At 28.4% G+C, this 13814-nt stretch overlaps 2 protein-coding genes across 3 annotated transcripts in view; both read right to left on the bottom strand.

Moving 5' to 3' along the window:
* Positions 1 to 3705: 3705 nt before the first annotated feature.
* LOC136086103 (uncharacterized) lies at positions 3706 to 5283 on the bottom strand. Its single transcript, XM_065808374.1, has one exon. It carries the CDS (start codon positions 5281 to 5283, stop codon positions 3706 to 3708), a length of 1578 nt encoding a protein of 525 aa, XP_065664446.1.
* A 6937-nt stretch (positions 5284 to 12220) lies between these two features.
* The window catches only part of LOC101241110 (squamous cell carcinoma antigen recognized by T-cells 3), a 117287-nt gene continuing 115693 nt past the window's right edge, over positions 12221 to 13814 (bottom strand). For both annotated transcript variants that reach the window (XM_065807200.1, XM_065807202.1), the window contains 2 exons: positions 12568 to 12713; positions 12221 to 12500 (listed from right to left, as the gene is read on the bottom strand). In XM_065807200.1, the coding sequence (XP_065663272.1) occupies positions 12323 to 12500; positions 12568 to 12713 (324 nt within the window). In that variant the 3' untranslated portion in view covers positions 12221 to 12322. The remainder of the gene's footprint in view (positions 12501 to 12567; positions 12714 to 13814) is intronic.

Below are 13814 nucleotides of genomic sequence, written 5' to 3'. Positions count from 1 at the left end.
ATTGACAGATACGCATACATCCATTATTTTTTATTTTCTATTTCTTATATATATTTTTAAAATTTTTGTATTTTTTTAAATTATATTATTATAATTTTTTTTTCAATGTTTCTATTCTTGTTATTTATTTACTTTTTTTCAATTTTTTTAAATTACAAAACTAAATTTAATAATAAAATTATATACAGTTCGTAATATAATATTATAAATTAAAATAAAAATAAACATACAATATTACAATAGAAAAGTTGTAAAGCTTAAAAACTAAAACATGTTAAATAATTCACTAAAATTAAATATGTTAAATAATTGCTTGTTGATAAAAAAACAAACAAAAAAATAAATAAAAAAGAATATACATTAAATATAAACTTATACTAATATAGATAAGGAATTTTCAAAAATTTAAAAGTAGATTAATAGATTTTCAGTTGGAAAAATGAGTTTTTTAAGATTTTGTTTAAAAGAATCAAAATTACATTCTTGAGAAAAATCTTTGGAAGTATTTAGAACTATACTATTCCATAAAAATGGTCCGCGAAATGAAATAAAAAATTTTCTAAAATTAGTTTGAGAAAATGGTTGTCAAATTAAATTATCGCTCCTTAATATATATTTGTTTATATCTCTTTGTAAATACAAGTTACGAAAAGAAACGGGTGATAGGTGGATCTTCTGGGGGGTGAATGACCGTAAAATCTCCACGAATGATGAACGATCTTGGGATAGTATGCAAACATTTTTTGAAATCAAAATTCCTGTACTTAGAAACCTGAAACCGCGAAAAGTCAATCAACCGCTAACCAAGACCTACTTATCAGTGCTATTCTGAAAAAAGTATTAAAAACGCTTAATAGACAGTTACCTAAAATGGAACTCTTCTTCAAAAACCCGTATATCACTTGCTAAAAATTGAAACTAGTACCTCTCACCAACCTAGGGTGTGAATCGGAACTCATAAAAACTTGAAAACCGAGTCAAAATATGTAGTCCACAACCGTCACTACGTTATCCAGAAAAAGTGTAGTGGTGACAAATGGTCAACTGAGAGATTCATCGTTTACCGAGCTCGCATGCGAGGACAAAAGAAAGAAATCGAAAATGGGCGAGAAAGTCTGGTGAAACAGGCCAAAAAACTAGAAAAGGACTTTATAACAACTGTTCAGGCCACCCGAAGCCATTCTATTATGAAAAAGGAAGAACTGAAAAAACTTTCAAAATGCTTGAAGATTGTAAAAAGCATGAAGGATCTGTGACACAGTCTAGTATAATTATACTTGACTCATTATAAGAAAGTCAACATTATAAGAAAGTCAGCAAAATATGCTATTTGCGTCTCATAGTAGCACCTGATATCAGTCAGAGTAGACGTGTGAAATCGAACATCAGACAAATCAAAAGGAAGAAATTCACTCTTGATGAATTAAGAATCGTTCTTAAGCCTGTGATTAATCTTGTCGACAACATTGATCGAGTACTGAAAAGTGTTTGAATAAATACTCAATAATATATTCGGTTCGTGATGACTATATAAGAACAAACTGTGGCTTATTAAAAATTGTAACTATAGCAGCCATTTTGAAAAATGGCCGCGATCAGCCATTAAAAAATGTAGTGCAGCAAAATGCTTGGTGGACTCGTGTTCAGCAAAGAATTTGAACTCAGAAAGTGCTCGTTCAGTAAGACTAACTCGAAAAAAGTCCTCATGTACCCTCACCTAATATTATATTTATAATATAATATGTATAATTATATAACATTTATAATTTAATAAATTAAATACAAAATCGAATATTTATCTTGTGATTCACGAAAGCTTATTCTAGTACGGTTAGCTAGAAGGTTAACAAGATTAGCTACACGGTTAACTATATTTAACTGGGTTTAATTATGTTTAAGTTAAGGTCAGCGTTTTCTGGAGAAATATAGTTAACTTATTATTATGTACATAGTTCTCAAAATTGAAAAAACTTTTATAAAACACTTTTAACACTTTTTATATTTTTCGCGCAATTTATTTGCGTCATTTTCTTATCTTATCTTTAGATTTTTATTTATTACAAAAAAAATGATTTTAGCAAGTAAAGGTTTTGATTCAAACTCCAATTTAATAAGTCTTCTTCAGACAACTCTTGGGGTCAAAGAAATTTCAAATTTGCGTGCTCAAGAAAAAAGGTTGTAACGGATAGTTTTGCAAAACGAAGTAAAAACGATTGCAAAACATCTCAATTTTTAAACTAAAATGTTTTGCATAAATCGATGAAATTTTCTGATATTTGCCATAAATTTTAATTGTTCTTATTATAAAATAATGTCTTCTGGATCATGTAAAACTTCAAATATCCAATTCATCAGTAGATTAAATTTAAATCATATAAAATCTAACACACGTACTCTATGTAGAACGTGAAAGCTATTTTTGGGAAAGTTAACCATATTCCTCAGTGGGCACAGGACCTAAATAAGACGTCTTTTGAACGTTCAAAAGACGTCCGAAACGTTCAATAGACGTTTAAAAGACGTCTTTTTTACGTCCTGTGCCCACTGGGTCAGGTAGATGAGAGTGTATATGAAAGAGCCATGTTTTGAAAAAGCCGATGCCATTATATCTAACTTACTGGCACCCGACCATAATTGTATTTTACTCTTTGTATGGCAGCGCTGGATACCTGTCACCCACAAAAATTTAGAGTTCTACTAAAATAGATAGCGTCGTAAGGATGCACTAAAAACTTTGAAAATAAAAAGTAACTTTTTTGGGGTGTTCTTATTTATTTTTAAGATAAAGAGTATTATTTGATAAAACATATATGCTGCATTGTTATATATATATATATATATATATATATATATATATATATATATATATATATATATATATATATTTGAAAGATGACATCTTGTATGAGAGTATATTATATATTATTTTAAAACATCAAGAAATACAGTTTCTCTCAATACAAATAATTTTATTATATAAGAAATTTTCGCTGGGTTATGGATACCAGCATCATCAGCTTGTAAAATATTACAATAATTTTTAATCGTTATAGTTTATATAAAATTGTTACTATTGACGTCAGCGGTTAAATGGCTTCTTTTGATTTTTAAATTTTAAAAATGGCGTCCAAAACAGTTTATACGTATTGGCCTTCATCAAGATTAATTCCGCCGTTTCGCGCAGAGCACATGTTGTTTTGTATTTCTAGTGCCTCTCTAACTTTTCTTTCAAACTTTTTATTTTCTACCTTTAACGTTCTTGTTTTTTCCCAAATAATATTTTCTTTGCAAAAAGTTTTATGAAATGCTAATGCAGATTGATTAGGTTTGTTTTCATTAATGCTCTTCTGATGTTGATGCATCCGCGTACTTACCTGCATTTTTGTTTCACCTATGTAAACTTTGGAGCAGTTGCATTTTATTATTATAAGTTCCAGGTTGGCTTTTACTTGTTAGTTTTGTTTTGTTTTTTGATGTTAATAAAGATCTTAAATTTGGGTTTGATTTAAATGCTGCTCTGTACCCTGCTTTTCGGAATATTTTTCAAAGTTTCGGTGAAAGGCCTGGTACCCAAGGTAAAGACACTACAGGAAGATTGTTGCATTCTGATGGAATTTTGTTTTTATTTTGTCTTTTTTGATGAAATTGGTGTGTAATATTCCTCAATAGCTTTTCATCGTACCCATTTTCAATAAACATGTCAATTTAAAAATTTATTTCGTTTTGCAAACGATGTTTTCTAGAGATGGAGTAAGCTCTGTGGAGAAAACCTTTAAATATAGCTGTTAAAATATTCGGATCGTGATTTGAATGCGGTTTAATTTGAATGTTAGTGATTGCCTCTTTTCGATATACTTTGTACTCATATTTTTCTAGTGTGTTATTTGTAATGGTTATATCAAGAAAGTTAAGCGTTTTTGTTTCGTTTTCAACTTCAATTGTGTATTGTATTGAAGGATGTTGTTGATTTAAAATATCTTGGAACTGTTTTGCTTGTTTGATGTTAGGAAATCTTGCATAACTATTGTCAACGTATCTTAAAAATGATTTTAGATTAAGTGCAGGATTTTTTGTCAAAGCCATTTTAATTGCATTATTTTCATGGAATTGTAGAAAAGATTCCGCGAGAACAACCATGAAAGAAAGTCCGATTGGTCCTGAGTTTTCCATTACGTGAATCTCATTGTTCCAATGAAAATAACATTGATATAAGCAAAGTTCTACGAGTTGCTTTATTTCAGGTATACTTAGTTTTGTTAAGTTTTTATATGATAAATTGTTACTTAATTGTTCTAAAAGTATAACGGTGGCTTCTTTTAACGGAATTGACGGGTTCAAATTTACAACATCATAAGACACTTGAATATCATTGTTGGCGACATTCCAATTTTCAGCTTTTTTTATAAAGTCAAAAGAGTTTTTTAATCGTGTCGGATTTTTATTTAAGGCTGGTTGTATTGTCTTAACTAAGAATTCTGATATTCCGTGGTTTGGTGTGCCAATGGTAGAAATAATTATTCTCATAGGGTAAGATTTTTCTGGTTTATGAGCTTTTATTACTCCATACATTCGAGGTGGGATAGAATCACTTGGATATATTTTTTCGTATTCCTCTTTAGAAAAACGCTGTTTTTTATTTAGTTTTGAAAGAAATCTTCTAATTTTTGCCGCGTAACTGGCAGTAGGGTCTTCACTAATAAATTTTGTCGGACCAATTTGTTCACGGAGTTTTTCTAAGGCTTTAGAATGTTCAATTCTTACAAAACCTGCTCCTTTGTCAAACGGGTATATATCAATGGTTTCATCGTTTTTTATTTCTCTAAAAGATATCCTCTGTTCTTTTGTCAGATTGTTATTTACTTTTTTCTTCGTTTGTAGTATTCTTAAAACATTTTTCCTTAAATTTTGTGCGTTTTCTACTTTGTTGTTGTATTCTAATTTTAACGCAGAAGACTCTGCTGTTGTTATAATATCCATGTATGGTATCGACTTTAAAGATGGTACAAAATTTGGACCAAGGTTTAGAAAATCATTGTGACTTATGGAAATATCGGTATCACAAAGGTTTAAAACTGCGTCCTTTTTATATTTTGTTGTTTTTCTCGCAATATCTTTTCCATTTGCATGTTCACTTTGAAGTATGTGAAACTTTTTTATTAATCGTTCTTTTGATTTAATAAACATGCTTTCCCTTGATTTTTCAGTAATTTGTTCTAATTTAATATAGTCTTCTCCATTAAGTTTACATTTAAGAAAATTTTGAAGTTTTTTAACATCATTCATAAGATTAAAGAATCGTTTCTTTGAAACATTTTTTATGCAAATTAAGAGTTCAAATCTAAAACGATAAATTATACCAATAGTTCTTTTATTTTTTATTGGAGAGATGATTCGTAAAGACTACGGAAAAAATTTATGTTTTTAGCATTTTTTTAAAAAAATGTATTAATTTTTCGATTTAGCAACATATTTTTTTAATGATTGTAATTGTTCAGTTCTTTTGAAGATTTCAACTCCGTATTTAGCTGTAATTAGCAATTTGAAAGACGACATCTTGTATGAGAGTATATTATATATAATTTTTAAACATCAAAAAAATTTCTTATATAATAATATTATTTGTGTTGAGAGAAACTGTATTTCTTGATGTTTTAAAATAATATATATATATATATATATATATATATATATATATATATATATTATATATATATATATATATATATATATATATATATATATATATATACATATATATATATATATATATATATATATACATATATATATATATATATATATATATATATATATATATATATATATATATACATATATATATATATATATATACATACATATATATATATATATATATATATATATATATATATATATATATATATATATATATATATATATATATATATATATATATACAGTGGCGGCGTTAGGGTAGAGCCTGGTTGGGCGATGGCCCAGGGCGCCGAATATAAAGGGGCGAAACTAATTGGTTATTTTACCCTTTGCCTTTTTTTTGAATGGGGTTAAATTGAGCTAGGGGCGCCGTAGAAATTTCGCCCAGGGCGCTGGTAGTGCTAAAACCGGCACTGTACATATATATATATATATATATATATATATATATATATATATATATATATATATATATATATATATATATATATAAATATAATATATATAAATATATATATATATATATATATATATATATATATATATATACATATATATATATATATATATATATATATATATATATATATATATATATATATATATATATATATATATATATATATATATATATATATATATTTTCCACAAATAATATTAGATTAAAGTTTTGGTAAAAAATGTTTAATTCAAGGTTATTTTTCTTGCCATACAGTTTTTTGGAGGAGCCAACATTTTATGCTATGATTTAGCCGGGCTTTTCTATTTAGCATTGTTTTAAACTAAATAATTGTTTTGCGCTTTAACGACTTCATTGATCGTGATCTAATGAAATTAATAGTTTGTATGGCTTTTCCTGAAGTCTTAAAACGTAGGTGCGTTTGAATTAAAAAAAATAGATTCAAATATTAATAAAGTTTTTAATAAAGTTTAAATAATTTTTTTTAATAATTAAAATTTATTTTTGTTTCAAACTTCATGATATTTTGTCAAGACTTATTTTGTACTATTGTATTCACTCATATCACTAGCCTAGTTAATACAAGTAAAATGCCTTATAATCACTATGATTCATAGATAACATTTATCGTCAAGATGTAGTCAAAACAATTTGTTCTTTTGCCTAGTGTACATTAATTTTTTTATAAACATTAATATACGATAGGCAATGCCTGACCAATTACTGAGTAAAAGCAATCGCTTATTTTTATTCACCCGGCCTTATTATTGTTAAAAGACTTGTTAGTTTAAGAATAAACGTTACGGCTCATCCATAGCACAGTGGTTCTTTCAGAGACAAGATGTTATGAAAGAACTGCTTTCTCTCTTTTTTTAAAATAGGTGTATGACAGATTGTTAACACTGTAATCCAATTTATTTTAATTTTGTAATATTTCCCTATAAAGTAACTAATTAAATAAAAAAATATTTTTTAAAAAATTAATCAATATTGACTTTTTTTCACATCTTTTTAAAACTGGCTCTTTCATACACTCTCTCCCCTACTACCTAAAAAACTACATGTTTTAAATTAATCTCAATATTAACCATAATGTCAGTCACAGCGTTTTTTTTCTGAGCCTGCGTAATGTTCCTCTTAAATTTAGAAAATTAAAGTTAGGAAGGAAGCAGTATAGTTTAGTAGGCCATAAAATTTTTTTTTACTTTTCTTTTTTTTTAAATTACAGGAAATGGCAAAGCACGAAACTATGAAAAATAAATTGTACAAATTCATTGTTCAGAATCCTGAAATAGAATCAAATGAAATTGCGAAGCGTTTCATCGGGCCTTTAGCCTTCAAACGTAGTATATATCGTTGGATCAAGGAAGTAAAAAAACTGGTACATTAAAAAGAAAAATTGCCAATGGTCGTCCAGTAAAAATAGCAAAAAAGTAGTCACATTAGGAAACTAAAAAATATGTTCAATCATAGATCAGGACGTTCTCAAAGAGCAGCCGCTAGAAAATTTAGATCTCTCAACCGTATATTAACAAGTTGTTAACAACAAAAAAAAACTAGCTCGATCCAAATATAGACAAATTTTACAGCATTATGGAAATCGTGATTTTTTAATTGATGATGAATCGTACTCTACATTGAGTCATACTGATCAGCCAGGCAATGACATTTTCTACACCGACAATTTGAATAAGGCATCGGGTAATGTTAAATACAGTTTCAATGAAAAATATCCCCAAAAGTTGCTTGTATGGCTTGCTATATCCAAAAGGATTGACAAAACCTTTTTTTCAAAAATCTGGAAACGCGATTAAGGTGGTTCATACCCTTATTTTTTGTCAAAAATCCAAAAAATTTTTTTTGACTTTTTGTTATGCAAATTGTAATAAATTTTATAATAAATTCAAATATACTATTGGAATTTATAAAAATATTAAATATGTTGACTAAAATTCATTTTTATGCAACCCTATAGAAATCATGCCCTTAACAACTCCATAACAACGACTCCTTAATATTGAAATAAATTACATTAAAAGCTTGAAAATTTGCATTATCAAGTTAGAAAAAGTAAAATTGAAGCCGAAAAAGCAAGACAATACTTTTTTAAAATCCATACTTTAAAATAACATTTTTTGCCACGTGAAATTAGAGTTGTTTAATTTGCAATCTTTACATTTGCCAAGTGATTCTCATTTGTTTATTGCTATTTTTGTTATATATTTTAAATAAAAATAAATCAAGTTTAATTTTAGAGCAAATTAATAATGCCAAGATCAACTCTTTCAAAACATAAAAGAAAGTTTTGTGGTAACCAACACACTGCAGACCTTCCAAAGAAAATATTTTTAATTAATATTGCTACGAAATTTAATTAATACGATTTTTAATTAATAATACTACGAAAATGGACAATCAAAGGATAACATTAATGAATAAAAAGTGCACTCAAAGGGTAACTGAGAGAAAAAAACTGAGAACCATTAGGAAGGAACTTGAGGATGAAGAAAAACAAAGTGAAACTACACCAGCTATACCATATATGTATAGCTATACCTAACTATACTGTGCAGCTGGGGCTTATTAATTATTTTATTACATTTTTTTCTTTGTTTTTTAGTTTTAACCTATTATTTTTTTAGTTATTTTCAGTTTTATATTTAAATATCTTTCGATCTGATAGTCCAAATGATTCGAAATTTTCAGGGTATAATTGTAGCGGTATTGCGAAGGAGTTGAAGCAGAACCAAGGGAAAATTTTCAAAAATGTAGATTTAATAGCTTTTTTTAGGGGTGTATACACCCTATTGAAGTTTTGCCTTTTTTTTTTAATTTTTGTAAAACAGGTAGGAAATTTCTAAATCTGCTTCAACTCCTGTGTAACAACCTAATGATGATAGCCTGAAAATTTTAGGTTCAAAAATCAAGCCTTTCTTACTTAATTGCAGATTTAAATTTTGTCTTTTTAAGCATAAAAGTATGAATAAATGAGACAAAAATATAAACATATTTTTATTTTAATGGAAACTGTTCATTGAATTATATAAGTTAACTAAAAAAAGCCACTAAAAATAACTAGTTTTCTTTGAAATTTTTTTTAAGGGTATGTACCGCCTTAACCAAGACGTTTATTGTGAAATTCTAAAGAACAAAACGCTTCCGTTTATTAAAAAAAATATAGTGCTGGTGGTTGTGTATTGGCCTGACTAAAAATTTAGCTACCTTGGAAGCATAATGAGCGTCCGCTCATTATGCTTCCAAGGTAGCTAAATTTTTAGAAGATCAGGATGTACCTTTTGTCCCAAAATTCATGAATCCAGCAAATTTTCCGGAAGTTCGTACAATAGAAGATTTTTGGAGAAACTTGAAAACGGAGGTCTGCAAGAACAGCAAAAAATCTTGTTGAGTTAGAAAAAAAGATAGTTAGATGCCTTGGTTATATAAAGACTTAAAGTTTGTATAAAACCATGCTTTATCAGTGTGGAAAAGGGCATGATAAAATAAGGAGATCTGGACTCTCATTATTTTTTCATAATAGACTTAATATTATTATTATGTACTTGATAGATCTAAAATATTTTTCTAATAAAAAAAATTTAGTTATCACCCGTCAAAACGTTATTGAAGGACCCCAAAAAATACATTTAAAATATCTTTTGACAAATGAATTGTATGACAAACTGCGTCTATGAACATCACTGAAAATTTTAGCTTAATTGCTATACACTGGATATATCATACTTTGAAATAAAAAAAGACATTAAAAATCTCAAAATGAGAAAAATCAAACTTTAAAAATCAATAGTTCAATTGCTATAAGTAAATGCTTGAAAACACCGTGAATCTATATTATATTTGAAAAAGAAGCAATTATAGTTTGATTCAAGCTAAAAGAGCTATAAATTAGTAGAAAGAGGATAAAAGTTTACATAAAAATCCTTTTAGGTTTTGGTAAAAAATCTCTATTTCTTATAAACCTACAACCTAAATGAGAAGCATTACAGGTTCAAAGATGAAAACTTGTCGCACTATAAAAACCTGTGGTATTTCCATTTACTGGAAATGGAGAAGAATGCTGGCCTTCAAAGGCGACTTTAATTCTGGTTATAAAAGAATGATTTAATAATCTCTATGATTCAAAACCTTAGAACCATTAAGTTTTAAAGTTGATTCCTGATTAGGAGATAATAGGAAAAGTTGTACAGTAACTAAAAACAGGTAAAAATCCATGAGTAGATTCAAGAAGACCCAGTGTTCATTATTCTAGACAGAAAAGAAGCGCGGCTGGTCAACAGATTTTTTCTGCCTACCTCTTTGTTTTCAAGCATTTGTTCTAGAGTCATAGTAAATGGCAGTAGCCAGGTGTAGTTAACATCTACCAAGACTTTTTTTTATATAGTCAACATTTCTAGCATTTAATTAATCAAGAGCCCTAAAGCAGGGGTGTTGTAAGACTTAAAGTTAAATTTCTTAAAAAATAAGAACACGGGTCAGGTTGTAATGGATAACATGTTAATAGTAGTTTTTTTATATATATGTATATACTACTGTGATCAAAAAGTAAGGTGAATTTTTAATTTAAACTTCCCGCCTTATTCGAATCGTCCAATCTTTTTTATTTTTAAGTTGGTAGGAATGTCATTAACATTTGCGCCAAATTACATGTCAAACTCATAATTATTTTTTTTTGTTTACGCTTGTTTCTGAAGTACCAAAAGTGCATTCGGCGATTTTCACGATGTCTAATTTTGTTGAGCAAAGAAGTGCTATTAAATTTTGTTTGCGGAATGATATTTTTGCTGCTGAAACGTATCGAATGTTGCAAAAGGCCTTCGGTGAAGAGACTATGTCTCAAAAAAATGTTTACAAGTGATACAAAGACTTCAAAGAAGGCCGAGAACGTGTTGATGACTTGGAACGCTCCGGACGACCATCGACTTCGATTGATGATCAACAAAATCAAAGAATTAGTGCTTGCAAACCGTCGGTTAACCATTCGAGACCTTGTTGACATGGTTGGAGTATCATTTGGGTCGGTGCAAGCGATTTTGAAGGATCATTTGGGCCTCAGAAGACTCAAATCACGTTTGGTGCCGAAATTTCTCAATTTCTTTGAAAAAGAGCGTCGCGTTAAAACGTGTGAAGCAATGCTTTCTGACTATCAAGACGTCTACAAACAAATTATTACTGGCGATGAGACTTGGGTCTACGCATACGACCCTGAAACAACCGACCAATCGAGTGAATACCGTGAAAAAGGCGAGCCGAGACCGAAGCAACCACGTCAAAGTCGCTCAAAAATCAAGGTCATGTTGACTGTTTTCTTTGATTATTGTGGTGTCGTGCACTACAAGGATTTAAGCGTTATGCGACGTTTGCGTGAAGCTATTCGCAAAAAGAGACCGGAATTATGGGCCAATAACTCTTGGATTTTGCATCACGATAATGCGCCTTCGCACACAGCACTGGTTCTTCGTGAATTTTTCGCCAAAAACTCTACCCATGTTGCTCCACAACCACCGTATTCGCCCGACTTAGCACCGTGTGACTTCTGGCTGTTCCCAAAGCTCAAGAGACCACTCCGGGGAAATCGTTTTGAGTCCATTGAAGAGATCCAACGTGATGCGGCACGCGCATTGAAGGCTATCGAGGACTTTTCGGCATGCTTCGAAGACTGGAAAAAACGTTGGCAAAAGTGCATTGGGGCCGGGGGGGGGGGCATTATTTTGAGGGGGACGATACAGATTTGGAAGAATAAATAAAGATTTTTCATTTTATAAAAAAATTCACCTTACTTTTTGATCACAGTAGTATATATATATATATATATATATATATATATATATATATATATATATATATATATATATATATATATATATATATATATATATAAAATCGTATATTGCAGATTATATTATTGTAGATTAATTCTTAGACCGCATCATCTCCAAATTACATTTTATATATTGTTAAACTTTTAATTCACCATGGAATTTAGAAGCCAAGATAAAAAAAAATTTAAATCCAAGTATGACAATTGTGACAAATAATTATAACAGCTTTTTCGTTGTTGTTGAATATATATTTACATCACATTTTAGGTCAAGAATGATTGTCTTTTTAGGTCAAGAATTGATAAGTCTTTTATCTTGATTAAATTCTTTAATGCTTTAAAAGAAATTTACGGAACTCTTCGTTACTCATTGCAGTAGAAGGTCCTTTATCTTTTGAAACTGCCTCGTGTTTTTCACAAAGAGATGAATTAATTGAAGAATCATTCGGTATATTTTTTTGCAACGATCGTGGGACCATACTGATTTGTGTTTTGGATCGGCCACGTCTAAATTTGCAGTACACTTGTTAATTATAAAATTATTGACAAAAATATTTAAATAAATTCTACTTACACTCCAGGTTCGTTACTACGAATTTTAAGTTTGTCTTCATGAGCTACGGTAATTTTACGAGCTGGAGGATTCGACAAAGACACATTTATTGGTCGATCATTTAAAGGAACTTGATCTAACTTTACAATTGCAGATTGTGCATCTGTCTAAAAAAACAAACAAACTACAATAAATCAATTCTATAAAAATTAATACATCTATAACTATGCCTAAACTATGCCGGTAAACGAAAAATTCAATGCCAATTTTTGAAAATCAATTACAAAATGGTAATTGGAAAATCACTAAACTACTTATTTATTAATAATATGAAAAAACTAAAGCTTCACTGGTGATTCTTGTATGTCCTAAAATCAAAAACTTTTTTCATACGATTTGAAAGGGAAATAATGTTAACTTAATGAAAATGCAGTCCAAAAACAAACTTTTTTTGAAGGATGAGAAATATACCAAACTTATTTTGACAAAATGTATCTGAAATGGAAAAAAACAAAATTTTTACCAAAACATTTATTAGTTTTGTGCAAAATAATAAAACTTGGTGTGTGTGTGTGTGTGTGTGTGTGTGTGTGTGTGTGTGTGTGTGTGTGTGTGTGTGTCTATATATATATATATATATATATATATATATATATATATATATATATATATATATATATATATATATATATATATATATATATATATATATATATATATATATATATATATATATATATATATATAGATATATATATATATTCAAGCTAAAGTCCAGGTAACAAAAGAAAAGCTATTTAAACTAAGATGAGTAAAATATATTTATTAGTTAAATTTTAACAAATATTTTAAATTTTTTCAGAAAAACACAGAAGGCCTTTCATATAAAATATTAAAATTTAAAAAGGAAGTAATTTAAGTTTTATATAAAAAACAAACTATTATTAACAAAAATATAATATAACTTGATTCTTTTTGGTAAGGAAATTTTAGAAGTAATGTGAAAATAATTATTTTCTGTTTATATGTTCATTGTGTCATGTCCTTGTTTATGTAGGTGAGCTTCATAAATAAGAAGTAAATTCTCATTTGAGAGTTTTAAGATTGGAAATAATTTTAAAAAAGGTTCATTTTTATGGCAATTGAAAACATGCTGATCAAATTTATCTGAACCAATTCTGCATGTGTAGATGTGTAGATTAGTTCTTAACCTTAGGTTATTAGTTTTACCAATGTATGTTGTTTTTCCATCACATCTATTACATGAT

This window comes from Hydra vulgaris, chromosome 10 (assembly GCF_038396675.1).
Source record: "Hydra vulgaris chromosome 10, alternate assembly HydraT2T_AEP".
Lineage (NCBI taxonomy): Eukaryota > Metazoa > Cnidaria > Hydrozoa > Anthoathecata > Hydridae > Hydra > Hydra vulgaris.
This window is presented reverse-complemented; position numbering and strand designations above follow the sequence as displayed.

Bases quoted from the DNA above. Each gene is read 5' to 3' on its own strand.
- LOC136086103 (XM_065808374.1), bottom strand. From the start codon at position 5,283: ATGAATGATGTTAAAAAACTTCAAAATTTTCTTAAATGTAAACTTAAT.